The 17412-nt window shown below is 32.3% G+C and overlaps 1 protein-coding gene across 2 annotated transcripts in view; it reads right to left on the reverse strand.

The window, feature by feature from the left end:
* Positions 1–1548: 1548 nt before the first annotated feature.
* LOC127721870 (galanin receptor type 2-like) overlaps positions 1549–17412 on the reverse strand; it is a 46650-nt gene continuing 30786 nt past the window's right edge. For both annotated transcript variants that reach the window (XM_052228681.1, XM_052228680.1), the window contains exons 3-5: positions 6980–7115; positions 5703–5935; positions 1549–3607 (exon numbers count right to left, since the gene is read on the reverse strand). In XM_052228681.1, the coding sequence (XP_052084641.1) occupies positions 3158–3607; positions 5703–5935; positions 6980–7115 (819 nt within the window). In that variant the 3' untranslated portion in view covers positions 1549–3157. The remainder of the gene's footprint in view (positions 3608–5702; positions 5936–6979; positions 7116–17412) is intronic.

Below are 17412 nucleotides of genomic sequence, written 5' to 3' on the forward strand. Positions count from 1 at the left end.
TTTCCATATACTTAAAAATCTTTTGACTCACGAGATCGTAATAACCAATGAAAAAAAATCTACACCATATGTAATATCTCAAACTAAACATACACTTAAGAAAGCCAATTGAAAATATAAAATGTAATATAAGAAGATCTGTTTTGTGTGTCACTTCTCTCATTGTTCGTATAGTATTTACAGGGTAATTTGTTATCCTCATTATCAAGTTTGGACTATCGAGGGTAAAGTTCAGAAGATTACTCCCAAATGCCCTTCCTATCATTATATTCGAATTAATGTTCATACTTCTTTTTCACATGCAAGCAGATGATCAGTAGAAATATGACTAAAAGTAGTTAGAACAGAGAATGCAAATGGGGAATGTTTCAAAAAGACAATAACCCGACCAAAGAACAGAAAACAGACCAAGGCAACCAATAGATCTTCAACGCAGCGAGAAAATACCGCTCCTGTACGCCGGCTTCAGTTGGCCCCTAAACAATAATGTAGACTAGTTGTTCAGCGAAATGGACGCCACAATAAATTCCGAAACATACACATGAAACAAAATTAAAAAAAAAATACACAATTATATATTGTACTAACAAAGACTAGAGGTTCTTGACTTGGGACAGGCGCAAATATGCGGCGGGGTTAAACATGTTTTGTGAGATCTCCAATATACCCAAACAACAGCGTCGCATACTGTATCAAAAGGGATAAGATTTATCCATATAGCACTTAAGAATCTTAATCAACAACGCACTGCAACGTTTTTGGATTGTAAAAGATTTTGGATTGTAATTAAATCGGTATACGACAAGCAAATTAAATCCATGTCAAACCGTCTATTTTGCCAAATGTGTGTTTAGGCTACGTTAAAGTTTGTCAGCGTCTTTGTGGCAAACGTACCCATTTAGACATTTTAGTGAGTGGTCGTGTCATGTGTACACGGAAATTGTTGATGTTATTAAATCGCCCATTAAATTACAGCTCAGCATCCTGCTCTACCTCATTAATAATGATACTTTTTCATCCCATGCTTGTATGTTTTAGTTCGTAATCTTGTATTGATTGATAGTCAGCTCATATCGTCCGTTAACTATCAGTCCTCCACCTATCAACCTCTTGTTGAACTCATTGATACTTGAGGGGTAAATGTAGAAACTGTTTACTACTTCCGATCAACTAGGTTCACTCGGGATTTTTAATGATAAAGTTAAATATATCTAAAATTTGGATTTGAATTGAATACTGTTGTAATTTTTTCAGTCTTTTTCACCCCTGTGGTTTCGTAGTTGCATAATCTTCTTGAGTGTTGTCCGTCGTGGACTCCATTCCCAGCTGGTTCAAATTAAAGATTCAAAATTTTGTTTTTACCGTTAATCAAACGAAGAAATTACATGCTCTCGTCCTGAATATACATGAACTATTTGCTAAATGACGTTTGACAAACATCAATACGTTCATTCATCCATCTTTTTAACATGTACCTAACTTACACTTGTATCAGTGAATTAATACCTAAATACATGATAAATATATGAACTTAAATAACTGACACAGTCGATTTGAAATTTGATTTTATTAGCTTTGAAATAAAATACAAATATAAAGAGACAGTTTCTATGTCTAATATCTAATTCTTCTATTTTAGTTAGCTGATACGATTCGGACTGTTATTAGAGTTTTTTCTGGACTTTGTTAACACTATTTATTTTTTCAAATTAATATGTATGTTATTTTCGTCTGTAAGATATGTTTAGTTCGACTTTTCTTGAGAAACACTAACATTTAAAATATTTTTTTCTTTTTTTAATCTTGAGATGGCAAATTTCTTTTAACTAACATTAAAAAACACTGTATTTTTTACAAGTTGCATTTTTCTACATTGTACATCAAGCGAAAATGGGTATATAGATTATAAATTGGTCATTTAAGTCAAAATACAAGACACATGTTCAATATGTATAAAATGGAATTTATTCAAAATGGCGTTGCAAAAGTAACCGCTTAAAACAAGCATGGTCGTTGTAATTATTTTCTCTATTGTTTTGTTCACTTTTATACAGAAGCATTTCTCTCATTGAAAGTTTAACAACGATTCATACAAAGGACACTAAAATTTACTAGTTTAGAAAACATCAAGTGTGAATATGATTATAACAATAGCTTAAACACTGTATGCATTGGCGATGAAAACAAGCATTTTTCCTGAGAATTGCAAATCCACATTCGTAACTAAACATCATAAAAGCAATTAAAACATTTTATTTCAATAATTGTGTGTGGTGAGCTTCAACGAGACAGCAAACCAAAGATAATAACGGCAAAGTATATTGAGAGGCAAATATATTGATACAATAGACAATTGTCTATGCAAAACGGCTAGATCTATTTGCCCTGAGTCTAGAAAGACGCGCTGCAATACACTTCAATACAATGTCTTCATTTTCTAAATATTTTTCTTTCAGAAAATGAGCATAACGTATGCAATTAAACTATCGATACAGTAAATGACTAGCTTACAGACGTTTGGTAGTAGTTTTGTTTATACTAAATCTAGTTTAAAAAGTGAAGGATTTTAAACTATTTCAATAGGATATACATTTTTTATTTTATTTATATACTTTCTAAAACATCCTGCGAAAAGAAATAATTAAAATCTTTAACACACATAACCAAAAAAAAGAAATTTTCAAAAATTTAACTTCGAATAAATTTACAGTAAAATATTTTTTTTAAACAACACATAAATTATGTATATCTGCTATGATAGTTATTTACAGAATTGTGGTGGAATTTGTTAATAAAATGACATCTTCTGTTTGTTACATTTGAATAGACACAACGGCATAATGCTTTCACTTGTCAAATTGTTCGGCAAAGCAGCGTTATTTATTTCATCAATCATAAAGCCTATTTGAAATATGATATGTCGTTGTCATAGTTACATGTATATCGTCATTTTCTCATGAAATCTTAGTTGTCTAAATTAGAATTCAAAATGCCAACAAAGACATACTAAATTTTTATGTTTACATTCAGCAAAACAGCAAAATCATTTCAGGAACATGTACACAATGTATCTTGTAACAGAAGTAGACACGAGTATTGAGTCGTATTTGGGTTCACGTAGTTCATCTAAAGTTCTCTAATTGATCCTACTATTTAATTAATGAAATATACATGCTGTTGTCTGTGTAGCTGTACTACATTCCGAATGCACGTCCATTCCGGGTTTGGCTTCTACGGCTTTATCTACCATACTTGTATCCGTTTCCTGTGTAATCGGTGATCTTAATAAACAACTGCACAATTGATATAATTTAGGTGATCGTCGTATAATCGCTTTTCTAAATCCCTCATTTATAAAAGCGTACACAAATGGGTTGACGCAAGAGTTAGCGTAAGATAGTGTGTGAGCAAATAATTTAAAATAGTGCATTGAGTCTGTTTTCGGAAATTTCGGATCAAACTTAATACAAATGGCAAGTATGTGAATAGGTAACCAACATATAGCAAACAGAAAAACAACAATGGCTACCATCCGGGTAACTCGTCTTTTCCTTCGAACTTGTCTTTCTGCCTTGTCATTTTTAACTGATAGAGCGCTGTTTTCTCTCTGTAAAACAAAATTTGCGTTAAAGCCTATTATACATAATGTCATGCCTAAGTCACAGCTGAAGATTTGCCAATCAGAATAGTAGATTGTGTTTATCTCTTTGAAAATACAAAGTTGAAGCTGGAGCAAATCCTAGGATTTTACCATATATTATTATAATATAAAACAAAACAAAAAATATTTTTTTGTTGAATCACTTAAATTTTGTTTGCGATCGATTTTTCCAATTTGTTGACCATATTTGATAGTAGATATGGGTATAAACTATCATTTTGATATCTTCAACCATTTTATTTTAAACTGGATTTAAAAATTGGGAATTCTAATAATTAAAAGTTTGAGGTAAAACCCCGAAAATTCCACCTCAAAGTGTCTGGGTGTTTGTAAATATTTTTTAATCAGTATACTTAAAATAGGTTTAAACGTAATGGTGTGTCAATCTAGCCATGTAGTATTTTCAAAGTTCTACCATACATATGTTAAAACAGTCAAACAAGGTCCGACCGCTTATGGGTATGTTAAATCCGATGCCACATGTAGGTTGAGAAGCACGCTCCTCTGTCAAAGGGTACATGCTACAACTTTTGGAGGTGTCCTTTAGTGGCCTATTGTTAGATCATATTTGGAGCATTTACCAAAATACCCCTTTTTCCGGAGATAGTCAAATAATTTCTCGTTTTCTCGCTTTCAATGGGTTGCTGATCCTACCATCTAGATTTATTGTAAATTCGCGTCCTTAATAAGATATAAGAAGATGTGGTACATGTATGAGTGCCAATGAGACAACTCTCCATCCAAGTCAAAATTTATAAAAGTAAACCATTATAGGTCAAAGTACGGTCTTCAACACGGATCCTTGGCTCACACCGAACAGCAAGCTATAAAGGGCCCCAAAATATTACTAGTGGAAAACCATTCAAACGGGAAAACCAACGGTCTAATCTATATAAAAAACGAGAAACGAGAAACACTTATGAACCACATCAACAAATGACAACTACTGAACATCAGATTCCTGACTTAGGACAGGTGCAAACAATTGTCTTAAGTTTGTATGAAATACTTGCCACAAGACGTTGAGCAAACACTAATCAATGTTTTTTTTTTTTATTAAAGAACGTACTAGTTTAATAACATTCAAGATTCAACAACCACACTATTGAAATTAAAATAACGACATTACTACTGATATTTGCATAACAAATTACGAGCACGTTGAATGTTTATGTGTCAGAAGCATTATTTATTTACATTGCAGATTTTTCTCCTGAAAAGGGTTGACTGAGTATTCTTCTCGCTTTGATAAACACTTATATCTTTTTTAGCATTAATATATATTCTAAATTTTCTTCACTGTTAACGACTTCAGACGAAATAAATAACAGTAAAGTCTTCGTGTAAGACTGATGATTTATGTTATGTATTGGTGGAGTAGATACTACATGTACCAGTAGCCAAGCAATAAATACCATTCAAATTACCTAAAGTGTAAATCGCAGCCCGTGTTAGATGCTGTTCTAGTTTCATCCAATCTCTTTCTATTTTATTTGTGAATAGAAAAAAAAAAGAAACAGTTAATCCTTTTTCAACTGATTTTTATAGTTTGTTCTTATATTGTGCTATTCCACCACTGTCCCAGGTTAGGGGAGGGTTGAGCGCTCACAAACATGTTTAACCTCGCCACATTCTTTATGTACCTGTCCCAAGTCAGGAGCCTGTAGTTCAGTGGTTGTCGTTGGATCATGTCTATCATATTTGTTTTCCGTAAATTGTTTTGTTATAAAATAGGCCGTTATTTTTCTCAATTGAAATGTTTCATATTTTTCATGTCTGGGCCTTTTATAGCCGACTAAATGGTACAAGTTTTTCTCATTGTTGAAGGCCGTACGGTTGTCTATAATTGCTTACATCCACTTCATTTGAAATTTGGTGGAGAGTTGTCTCATTGGCAATCATACCACATCTCCTTATTTTTATATTATCATGATTTTTTTTTTAGATTGATTATATCTTAATCCATTATTTTTTGTTGAACAGATTAACGAACGCAAGTGTCTTATAGAAAACCAAAACTGCAAACATTATGATACCATACCTCAAGTCGGTTGTTTTTTCTGTTTGCTCCACTCCATAAATGAAACAAAATGCAGGCGTAACATATTATTATGGCTGTAAGCGGCAATACAAATGTCGTCATGACGACGACTAATGTCACAGCTTTATCAAATTCTGTTGACGGCCATTGTGGAATGCAATCTATTTCATCAAACTTTCCAACTTCAGTTACTTTAGTGTAGATCAAGTATGGGCAGCATATTGATAGTGATACTGTAAAATTAATTACAAAATGGTTGATGGAATTTACAGCAATATAGATTTTCAATATTTTTGTGTAAGACTATGAAGGTCTCAGTGAATATATTTAGAAATATACCCTGAGACATAACAAATTTAAAAACTGATATAAAGTTAGCATAAACCAGAACACATCTTTTTGCATCTTAAACTTTGGAAACTTATCAAGTTGTTTTAATTTCATTTTGTATGTTTTGTGCTTTAAAAAAAATATATGTTTTTTTTTCTTATTTAGGGGGCGATCGTCTGGAACATTTAGACATCTGTATGTACAAAATTTAAGTTGATATCAAGAGAAAACAATGAAATTCGTTAAATGACTATGATATTTGATCATTTCTCCTGAATGTGCTCAGAACTTTTTCAAACTTAAACGAAATTGTTATGTAAATATTGCAGGAGGTTCTTTTCCTTGAAAGCCTTATCAAGAAAAACTACTCGAGGGAGCCCTTAAGCCCTTAACACGGTGATTTGACTATCTCAATATTTGTAAATATTTCTAAAGTCCTCCTGAATAACTTGCCTATTTTACGTTTACGTTTTTCATTAAAATACAAGTAGTAATGCTAGTAATCCATTGTTCCTATACATTGAAAAATCAAATACTAATGAACGGTAATAATTCAAATTTTTATTTAATACCACTGTATTTTATTTGCATTTTATTTCTGGATTGTTTCAATATTTCTGTATAGAAAGGTTTTGTTTGTCCTTTGATGTTGTCGTACTTTTTTGTCATTCCAAATTTTAAGTTTTTGGTGAAGACTAATGAATGCATTACCCAAAAGTACAGAGTATAGAAAAGTCAGCGTGTTCAATTTCAATCTTAAGCATTGTAAAACTGAGGCATTGACCATTTATCTTTTGTAGGGGCATGGTGTTTTTTTAATACATTGGTTCATTCTTAATTTCTGAAAAAAATAAGAAAAAATGTAAATTCAACATTTATACATTTTAAAAGTTCATCAGTCATAATGAAATATAATGAAATTGTTTGAATAATAATAGTCCGTTCACCTGCCCATACTGCTAGACTGATGGCTGAAGCTGTCTTTGTTGACCGCCAGTTCATGGAATCTATTGGATTAACAATGGCATGATATCGGTCTACTGTCATGGCTGACAAAGTCAAACACGTGGCATGCAGTGTCACCTGCAAACAAAATTATAAACAATTGAATTAATGTGTTCGGTCCACTGTCGTGGGTGATAAAGTTAAACAAGTAGCATGCAACATTATCTGCAAAGACAGTTATAAACATTTGCAACATCATTCATAGGAATACATTGAAATCATGAAAATGTCGCGACACACAAACAAAATAAAACTACAACTCAAAGTTGCAGTGATATTCCCGACGATGGTGGCCTTTTTCTAAATATTTTGACTGCTTATAGATATAGGAAGATGTGGTATGAGTGCCAATGAGACAACTCTCCATCCAAGTTACAATTTATAAAATTAAACCATTATAGGTCAAGGTACGGCCTTCAGCACCACTAATCAATGCATCAACGACCAATTCGTTTAAAAACACATGAATTGCAATTTAACAAAAAAATCGATATACAAAGCGATTTTCCAACACGTGAAATCAAGTAAATAGCTTTGATTTAGACGGTTATAGATAAAACCCCATAAAAACCCATGTTGCTTTTATCGTGTATAACTAGATGTTATAATTGTTGAAACGTACCAATTCCGTCATTTTAAAAGCCTTTCAAATTCTTTTAATAGCGATATTTTGACGATTAATTGACTTTTATTATCAAAGTTTTCAAACATTTTCATCCATAAAATTAATGACTTCAAACAAAATTTCAGTGTTAAAATTAAACGGAAAACATTAAAATCCTTTAATTTCTAAAATTCATATGAATAAGAGATGATAAATAAGTATTTCCAACAGCTGATATTGACGATCATAAGCACGAACGTAATCATTGAATGTGCATGCTAACTAATGAAGAACTAGATTTATGACATTCATCTTTTAGATATTATGTTTTCTTTAATTATATGTGCATTTATAACGGTTCTGACCAGTTTAATAAATTTTGATGAATGACATGTTAATTTAGTTTATCTCGTGTAAGTTCCCGCCATATCCATTTGGAATTTGCCACTCAGCCTTTTCCATTACACCATTAGAGGAATAGATTCTATTTAACCTATGTTAGTACCATATATCCATTTTCGATAATCCTCGCATTTAAAATTAAACAATTCGAATGGATAAATATCATTACCAATGAGGTTGTGTGGTAAAATATCTTAATATATGATATCCGAAGGTTTTTCTGGAGTATAGATCTATCGTTTTCCCTGGACTTCTCCAATCTGTTAACTTATATACGACGCTTCGTGTGGAGAGAATACCACGCTCTTTACACCATTGAATAATCATTGCAACAACTTTTAAGGGGCCGTAGGTGTCCTGTGACAATACAAAATGTCATTCCCAATCTGAACTACCCTCATATTCCAGTTGCTGTCCAAATTTTCCCCCTTCACCCCGATTAACAGACTTTGCAGAACCAACCCACTACTGTAAACCAACTTATATTCGCGGTTACTTTATTTCGCATTTAGCCCTTTCTAGTCCATTTTGCGACGATTTGATTTCCCGATTTTCAAATTTACTTGATTTAGTTAAATAAGGAAAGATCCAATTTTAACATATTCCCGATGATTTAACGTGTTATTTTTCTACTTGCGAAAGTCGCAAAAATAAATCGCGTGCGAAAATTAGTTGGTTAATGTGTTGTCCTGACGATACTTGAAATATTTGCCATTGAAGGTTAAGCAAACAATGATCAATCAATTTCATATCAAACAAAACAAATTTCAGTAATGCAATTAAACAACTGTATTCATACAACGTAGCAACCTAACCTGTCTTTCACAAAGGATCTAATGTTACATGTATATATAAGAAAATGTGATAGTATATAAATAACTGATAGCTGAGAGGGTGATAGAGCAGATTGTTACCCCAAGAAAACATTATCAACTGAGTCGAAGCCAAGGTTGACAATGTCTTTTCGAGGGGTAACAATTTGCTCTATCACCCTCTCGGGTATATGTTAATTAATTCATTATACTGAATGTTCAGCTATTAAATTTCAAATTCAAAGTAATAAACTATGTTGTCTTGTATATAACAATCATCCGTATTCATTAAAGCGCACACTTGAGCAAGCGTCTCCGTGAAGCTTAAGGGTAATAGAGTATTTGCCATGGGATAGAGTAAACTGTCTCCCTCGTATTACCCAATCAAAATCTGGCATTTTGACATGAAGTATAATAAAAGAAAATAGTTTACTAAAGTGGGTTTTGATATCTAATAACATGATTATTAATTTGCTAGGTTTCTGGCCGAACGTGTTAAAATCAGAATTAAACTTTAGTACAAAAATGTATTCTTAAAAACGCTTGATTTTATTCTGTAATTAACATCTTTCAATAATTGATAAAGATGTTTTTATAATAGCTCTGGTGAGACAAACTTTTTGTTTCAAAGACCAATGATAAGAAATCCATGCACTATAATATTTATCGTCTGTACTAGATAGAATAATTGGCGTCGAAAGCCAGATATAAGTTATCAACTAAAACGATGATGCGCTATTCGTCGTCTCCATAATTTTAGTTTTGAAGACAAAAGATAAGAAAATCAACAAAAACGTTGTTGTATTACTCCCTACGCACTCTGTATCGTCAATGAGTCCGACTATTTCTTTGTACTCTAAACTGTTAAAGAGACTTATCAATTGTAGCCACTTTATATCGATAACAATCTATCTACTTTAAAGTCATTATGGGTTGCACTATGCTTTCAGTCGATTTAATATGTTCCCTTTGGCTTGAGTTGATTAACCATCAATATCACTTTGTTTGAAAATGAAATTCTACAAACTTTGATTAGAATACAAAATTATGCAATTATATGCAATTGCTTTTAGGATAAATAAATGTTCACTCAAGTGTGAGATCTGGTGCCATAAATCCTGGCTTAACTCAACTTTCGATTGTGGAGAAATCCTGTGGAGAATTAAAGTCGTGGTGTTGTAAATACATGTTCCACCTGTCAGCTGGGAGTAAAAGAGAGGCGAAAGATACCAAAAAGAATAATCAATTTCTTAAGTCGAAAACGGACCGACAATGCTATTGCAAAACATGAAAAACGACCGAAAGACAAACAACAGTATACAGCATACTTCATACAAAACAAAAGGCTGAGAAACAAGAACTTTACCAAAACCGGGGGTGATCTAAGGTGCTCAGGAAACATATGTTTGTAAAGATGTTAATGATTACGTGCATTTTGAATTTGTTTGTTTTATTTCTCCTACGATAGAAAATTGGGATGTGTTCCCCTTCATATTTGTTTGACGTTAATTTTTTTTATACATAAATCGTGTCGTTGGTTTTCTCGTTTTAATTTTAATTGTGTAACAGTTTGTCGTGCTGGTGTCTTTTATATCTCACTACTAGTATTTGGTATGGATTTTGCGTATTTTTCAATTACAACCTTTCGTCTCTGGTGGATTGTTGTCCCATAGGTTATCACACATCTCCTTGTTTCTTATATATATATATATATAATTATATTTAAGGAGTTGTAATCTTAATAACACAACACGTACTTAAAACGCTTAATAGGCGGTACTATTTACATGTATGCATAGCAAACAAAATGCACCAGTGTCCTCGTGAACAATTACCATTATTAGCTATGCATGAGTTCCTCACTAAAGTGTAGCAGTATGCCAGGACAGAAGATAAGAGTCAGAATGATATCTTGGTTAGTTGGACCTTTTGTCAGATTATTTTCCATAAACAATTAAATCAAGGATGTGATATAACTCGACTTTAGTGTAAAATAACATTATATCATCTACGTCAAAACTGTCGTTGAATAAAATGAAAGACTGCCGGATAAGGCTATAAATATATATGCGCATTAATCATTTAGACATGACATTATAAAATTCATGTGAAATCCTTACGATGGGGAATAGTGTTTATCTTGTGTTGCATAAAACTTGCACTTAATAACTGATACATTTAAATGAGCACAAGAGTGCATATCAAACAAACGTTTACGTCAGCGTTTTATGGAAATAATATATATATCAAGCATACAATGTCTGCAATTGTCCTTCAAATCCTCTTTTTGACACGAAGGACTTATTAACTTATCTGTAACTATAGCTGCGCCTGGTATTTTTGTGGATAACCATTAGCCCGTTTAGCTATAAACTGGTATTTTAGAGGTATTACTAAGTGCTTCTTCTGAACGTTTGTACGATCGTTTTAAGTGACTATAGATATATCTGAGTTTATTGTTCATGTGGAACATTTTTTGACGCCTCAAATTCAACAGCTTTTTTTTAAGTTAGGAAAATCGTCAGTGATTGTCTTTAGGTTAGTCTTAATGTTTTGTCATTTTGGGTAATATGGTGTGCATGGCTGGTAGACATTAAATATCTCGCTGCTTATCTAGATTCTGATTATTTAGAACTTATTATATTATATAGACTCCATTGTTGTAGACCTTACATATGTGTTAACCCTTTTAAAGGCATCCTATACAGTTTCAAAGGAGTTAATTCTTGGCGCGATGTTAAAACGTCACTTTCGGCAGGACGTCACAGGCATGCATGTAGTTTTTCGTAATAAAATAAAACCCGCTTGAACGATATTTACATGTAGTATAAACGATGCTTGAATTTACGTTTCTCTCGCACGTCAACTTCTACGCCCTTAAGATTAGTGCATTTGATTCTAATATTTTGGGTATGTATACACGGTATAAAAGTCTAATGAAAACATGTATTACTGTTTCTGCTGTTCCTCGTCTTTAAGCTTCTGTGAGGTCTTCAACAATGAAGTCAATAAAATATCGTACAGTGAGACACTCAAGATGACTGACCCCTTTGGTGTTAACATAATGCATCCTAAACTTTAAGTATGCCAGTGTAATAGTACAAAACGAGGAAGGGCCAGATTTCCATAAATTTATTACACACTGGTGGCCTTTTTTTTAAAGGTCTTTAAATCTGTACAAAAATTGTCACATCTATTATACTTTGAGGTTTCTACAACATTATGTGGTATTTCTGAACATTTGCTAGCCAGATTATAAATGCTTAAGTGACTTACTTCAAAATTGTAATTTCGGTATATGTTGGAAATTTGAGAGAAAAAAGGGCTTAAAAAAAAGAATAGACAAAAATAGACAAAAAAATAATGATAAAGAATAGAGAATACTAGTGTGCTAAAATATACAGAATAGAGAATTATAGGCAGAATAAATAAAGTATAGAGAAAAAAATCATCTAAAAAAGTAAAGAATAAAGAAATTAGGGACCCCATCTAGACCCTCATAGTAGATGTCATCCAAATTTACAATGTAGTTAGTAAAAATAAATGATTTGTATTAGAATATTATTCTTACGATTTTAATATCTGTGTTTCTAAAGATGTTTACAGGAATAATTGTCGGGAGACGTCGAAATTGTCAGCCAGTGATATCGTGCATTTTGGCGCTAACGTTGGATTACTATAGCTTCAGATTGAATCCAATCTTATTAATTTATGACGAAGCGTATCTACTACAAACTTTTTATAACTTTGCAAAAGTGCAAAAATCCCCAATTTTCAGCCTTAATTTTCTAGAAAACAAGCACGGTGGCCTAATATAACTCGCCCAGACCTACAACATATTTCAAAATTAAAAAAAAATGACAATATAACGAGAAACTGTATCAGATGCTCTTAAGTATGCTGATTGCGGATCCTATAGTAATTTCTTTTAATGTTATTTACAGTTATAGACTTTGTGAAATTGATAACTTTGGTTATGCTAGACAACGTGTGTATGATATCATACCGTATATGGTGAAATCTACAAGGGTCTTGATGGGGTCCTCATTTCTGTATTCTTCCATAAATTAGGCCATTTTCTTTATTTTATTCTTTTATTCTTGGAGGTCCATTATTCTCTGTTCTTTATGTTTCAGCACCACATAATTCTTCAATCTTTTTTTTTGTGGGGGGGGGGGGGGGTCTTTTTTTCTCTATTTTTTATTTTTATCTCATGTTTATCTCTTCTGTAAACCACACCCTGACCTTAATCTAAATGTCCGAAAGTTTTATTGTGTGATGTTTATGTAATATTTTGTAGACATATAATAGTATAACATAAAGAGGCGGAAGATATCAAAAGGATATTCAAACTCTTTAGTCGAAGACAAACTGGCAATGTCATGGCAAAAAAAAAACAAAAAGAAAAATGACAGAAAGATAAACAACAGCCAAAAAAACACAATAAAGAAAAAAATACGAATGGGCAATACAAAGAAAAACGTATTGAAATTCCTCTATTAACATGGTTAGACACATATTATAAAAATAAGAAGATGTGGTATGATTGCCAAAGACTCAACTCTCAACAAGAGACCAAATGACACAGACATTAACAACTATAGGTCACAGTTCGGCCTTTAACAAGGAGTAAAACCCATACCGCATAGTCAGCTATAAAAGGCCCCGAAATGACAAATGTACGTCGCCCTTGAACCTAACATCTAAAGATGCTATAAAAGCTGCCATATTATCAGAACGGCCACACACTCCGTACCAGCAACAACACCGCAGTCGGAGCAAAATGAAAGCGAAAACACAAGCAGAGCCAACCCTGCAACAATAGGTACGATAGTCCGCAATATCCTTAAGGATAGCCGGACCCTAAAACCTACATATCAGCAATGTTGTTTGTTTTACAAACAGACGAAAGGAATACTGTTGTGTACACAGACTCTTGTCGTTGGCTTGCTTTTGCATTGACGTTTATCCCACATTTTCTTTAATTCCTATTATAAAATTCTAAAATGGTGAAAAAAAAAAATGAATATTCTTTTTTCTTTTTTGTTTTTGCATTTTGTTCATGGTTAAAGTTATATGAATTTAAAATCTATGTCTTGTTTAATAGGTTAACATAATTTTATTCAGTACAATATTGGTATCCTGATTTGCATGAACTTAAGGTCATTGACCTCACTATTTTCGTACTAACCATTTGAACCTTGATAGATTTATATTATCTAATAACATGTGATGACGGGGAGAAGCAGAACTATTGAGACGTCTTCAACGAGACATACTGATGGCGACGACAGATATTAATAATTGCAAAATGTACGAAATGGAAACCTTATCCAAGCTTTTTGTAGTGATAACATAAAAAGTTTTTATTCTTAAATTTCAAACAAACAAAACACATTGCGATTTTTTTAGCAAGCAAAAAGATTTGAAAACTTTGACAAATTTTCAATAATCGTAATTAGTTAAACTAGTATAATAATAAAATGCTGTTCGCCATTTAACGTGTTTATCTATCTTACATGCGATACTAATTAAGTTGTATAGCTAGTATTTTTGCCGGTAGTCAGAAAAAAAATTATGCTTTGTTATAATTTCCTTTTATAAGCTTTCAGCCTTTTATAATGAATTTGAAAACGTGCCTGCTAACTGTTTCTTTATATTGAATTTCGATGTTTAAGATCAAAAGTTCGAAGAAAGACAGACGATCAATCCGTCATAAATATGTATGTAAGAACTATTTCTATACGTCGTGCCATAAACAACCTTTATGCATATTAATGTGCTATTGTTATCCTTTTTGTGATGCAGACTTAGATCACGTGACAAAGATCTTGTATGATTATCTTTATTACTTTTTTTCTTGTATTTGGGATACATCATTGCATGATATCAAAATTATGTATTTATAAATTACCCTTACTGAAAGCATTCTAATGTTACTTCGTGTTTGAAACGATATATACATGTTTTATTGAATGTGTTTATTTTTAATTGGTGTAAAATTCGAAATGTTGGAAATACCATATTTTGCAGAAAAAAAAGAAAAAGCACAATTGTTCAGTTACCTATTAATCTGCAAATGACTATAAATCAGAAGCTTCATGTTCTAAACATTTAGAAAAAGACCTTTTTTCCCCTTTCTTACTACAAATTCACAGTTTTGTATACTGTTCTTTGTTTTTTGGTCATGTGTTTTTTGCCATGGTATTGTCAGTTCGTTTTTTGCCATGGTATTGTCAGTTCGTTTTTTGCCATGGTATTGTCAGTTCGTTTTTTGCCATGGTATTTTCAGTTCGTTTTCGACTTATGAGTTTGATTAAATCCTTTGGTATTTTTATCTTCTCTTTTTCGTACTATATTCAGGTTGAAAAACTTCGCCCGTAATTATAAATTATGTAATTCGTTGAACGCTCCCGACATGTGTAACTTCAAGGCATATTTTAGCGGCGATCAATGTCTTTCAAAATTACTGCACTTTTCTTGTATCCCTGGTGCTTTCGACTGCAGAACCGTCGTACACAAGCATCGCACAAGTTGGCACTTCGAGGCGGGTGGGGAGCAAGAAGGTGAACTGTGGTTTATTTTTATCAATAGTACCGCTTAAGTCGACGCTAGGGGCCGTCTTGACCTTGTTGTAGGGTATGAATGATTCGTTCATTGTTGAAGACCCTTCATCAACTGTCAAGAAGAAGAACAGGAATAAAAGCCCTGTTCATTGATAATTTTCTATGTTTTCTATGTATTGTGTGCGATTTTGTCCCATGTACATTTACTCCATATCCTTTCATTTTCTATTAAATTAAATTTGCTTAATCTTTTGTATTTTTCATTAGATATAGCAATCAGGTACACCGACACTATTATTACTATGGAATTATTTAGATAACGTATGATAAAAGGCGACAAATCCCAATTGATCAGATAACATTTAAATTCGTCTGCTATTCATTTTTACTAATACATATTTCAACAATTAGACCATTCAAGATAATGAAAAATTAAGTAATTTTTTATCTTGTAAACAAACCATATTTTTTTATGTCAAAATTAATTAATGACATAAAAGATATCAATTATCAAATGGATACCATTTATCAATGTTAATCAAATGCTGCATTTAAAGAGTCTATGGGGATTTTGCCTCGTTTTTGGTTTTACACAAATGCATGGTAAATCAAAATATTGACAGTTGTATCTATTCTAAGCATCAAAGGGAAATAACCTTTAAAATCAGGGCGATTATTTAATATTGACACATGTTTTATTTAAAGAGGAGATTGGAACTAGAAATGGAATATCTCAATTTACACCAAGATGCCATTAAATGTAATTGCATATCCTGCATTCATCATGTTCATCCTATATTACCATGAGATAAGAGAATATTTCTGTAGGACGCTCTCCTTAATTATTGAAATCTATCCTTTTGCATTAATCATAATATCTTAATGTAAATTAGATAAACTGAATATGGTAAGGCTCTCGTGAGTGTATCAAATACATGTTTTTATACACAACGCAACCAATGCAATCTTGATTAAATCAGTTATAAAGAAAAAACTTCAGAGAAATATAAACACCAATACAAAGCATAACAAAAGTAATAGGATCTCTGTTGCTACGGGAGTGTTAACAGAGTCGTAACAATTAGTATCTCACTTTTTTTTAAATTGGTGTTTTTATATGTATCTTGTTACTTGTATATTATTATACTTTACATTATATAGTAATTATTTGATTGGCTAATACTGGGACTATTATACTTAGTACCAGACTAATACGGAATCACGTGTCATAGTTTAATTTTGAAATTTTTCTAAAAATTGGCCGGAGCGGTGAATAACTCCGACAAATTGAAGCTTCCATCGAACAACCCTAAATAAAATGACGTCATTAACGCCTGTAAACATAATGACAATGGCTAGGTAAAAAGCTCATCAAGAAAAAAGGAAACAAGATCAAACAAGGTTGAAAAATCATCTAGTTCCGAGGATATCTTTTGTAAACGGTCCTTGTCAGGGCCATCAATATTTTAAAGAAAGAGTCTACCTCTGTTGTACATACCAGAAATTTGTTGACACAAAATAATCTTCTAACGTAAGTGTTTTGACAATCTTTTTTTTCTCCCGTAATGCAATATTTAACACTTAATTGTTTGTTCGGTATAAGTTATGGCCCATTGAGTCGGTGAATATCCAAAATAGTCAACCCGAGTAAGGGTTAGTTACCTCGGGCTTAAGCCCTCGTGGAATAACCTTTACTCGGGTTGACAATTTTGGATACCCACCTCCTCAGCGGGCCATAATTGTATATTGTTAGATTAAAACATTATTGAATGTTTTTCATTGATGTGAAAGGGATTCATAGTTAACTGTTATAATGTCTTTCGTTTATAAGGCCCCCTCCCAAATATACATTAATTTTTTTTATGTTTTTTGCCTCCTTAGCTACTCTTAATCTAATGCCTACCCTAACAATTTTATTGACATTTTTGGTTGAGCAATGTTAAAGTCCAGAAGATTTCCCTATATACATGTAACCTATGTATGATTTTATA

The sequence above is a fragment of the Mytilus californianus genome, unplaced genomic scaffold (assembly GCF_021869535.1).
Source record: "Mytilus californianus isolate M0D057914Y unplaced genomic scaffold, xbMytCali1.0.p SCAF_12, whole genome shotgun sequence".
NCBI lineage: Eukaryota > Metazoa > Mollusca > Bivalvia > Mytilida > Mytilidae > Mytilus > Mytilus californianus.